The 702-nt window shown below is 38.5% G+C and overlaps 1 protein-coding gene across 1 annotated transcript; it reads left to right on the forward strand.

The window, feature by feature from the left end:
- Positions 1-301: 301 nt before the first annotated feature.
- LOAG_14370 (hypothetical protein) lies at positions 302-492 on the forward strand (the record flags this gene model as incomplete). The annotated part of the gene is made up of 1 exon (XM_003149867.1): positions 302-492. A coding segment is annotated over one exon (191 nt), but the record flags the coding sequence as incomplete, so codon positions are not given.
- Positions 493-702: the final 210 nt, after the last annotated feature.

Below are 702 nucleotides of genomic sequence, written 5' to 3' on the forward strand. Positions count from 1 at the left end.
TGCAGACGAGAAGGTAGGAGTCCTGGCCGTGTATGTCACCATTATAAATCGATGTTCAGATTGAGGCGATATATGTGTATGAGCATTACGAATTGATAGAGTTGATGTGGCTTTCTTTTTTTTTTATTTTGCAAAAACTCATATTCCTTTACTTGGCTCTATGCTTCATTGTGCTTCCTAAACATTGACTGCATTGTTGTACTTTTTTTTGTTGGTAGAATAGTGAAGTCTGGAGTGTAAATTGTCGTTCGAAAATGTAGTTTTGCTATTTAAGCTTAGGTCTTTTCGTGCCTCTTTATAGCATGTCACAAAGAAATTCCACAATGGCTAACAATAGACACTTCTAGAATGGTTGAATTATCATATTGGATGGAAAATGCGAAGAGCCAGAGAGTTATGGCAAAGTATGGCCAAGAAGAGAAAAAGCTTCATCCACTTGGCTGGCACGACTTGCACGGATCTCTCCCCTTCATCCTCCTAGAAACTCTTTGAAGTGTGAAACAGAATTACCAGTTCCTGTGCCAAGTACCTTTCTTCCCTCTCTCTCTCTCTTTCTCTTTTTTTCCCTTCATTCTTTTATGATGCTGCCATTTACATTACAGCTTTTCAAATTGAAGTTTCTCCCTTTACAAAATCAAACAATAGATAACGATTGCATGAGCCCAGCAAGTCTCAGCTAAACCATGTCCAAGAAGCATATAC

Source organism: Loa loa, assembly GCF_000183805.2.
Source record: "Loa loa unplaced genomic scaffold supercont3.666, whole genome shotgun sequence".
Classification (NCBI taxonomy): Eukaryota; Metazoa; Nematoda; class Chromadorea; order Rhabditida; family Onchocercidae; genus Loa; species Loa loa.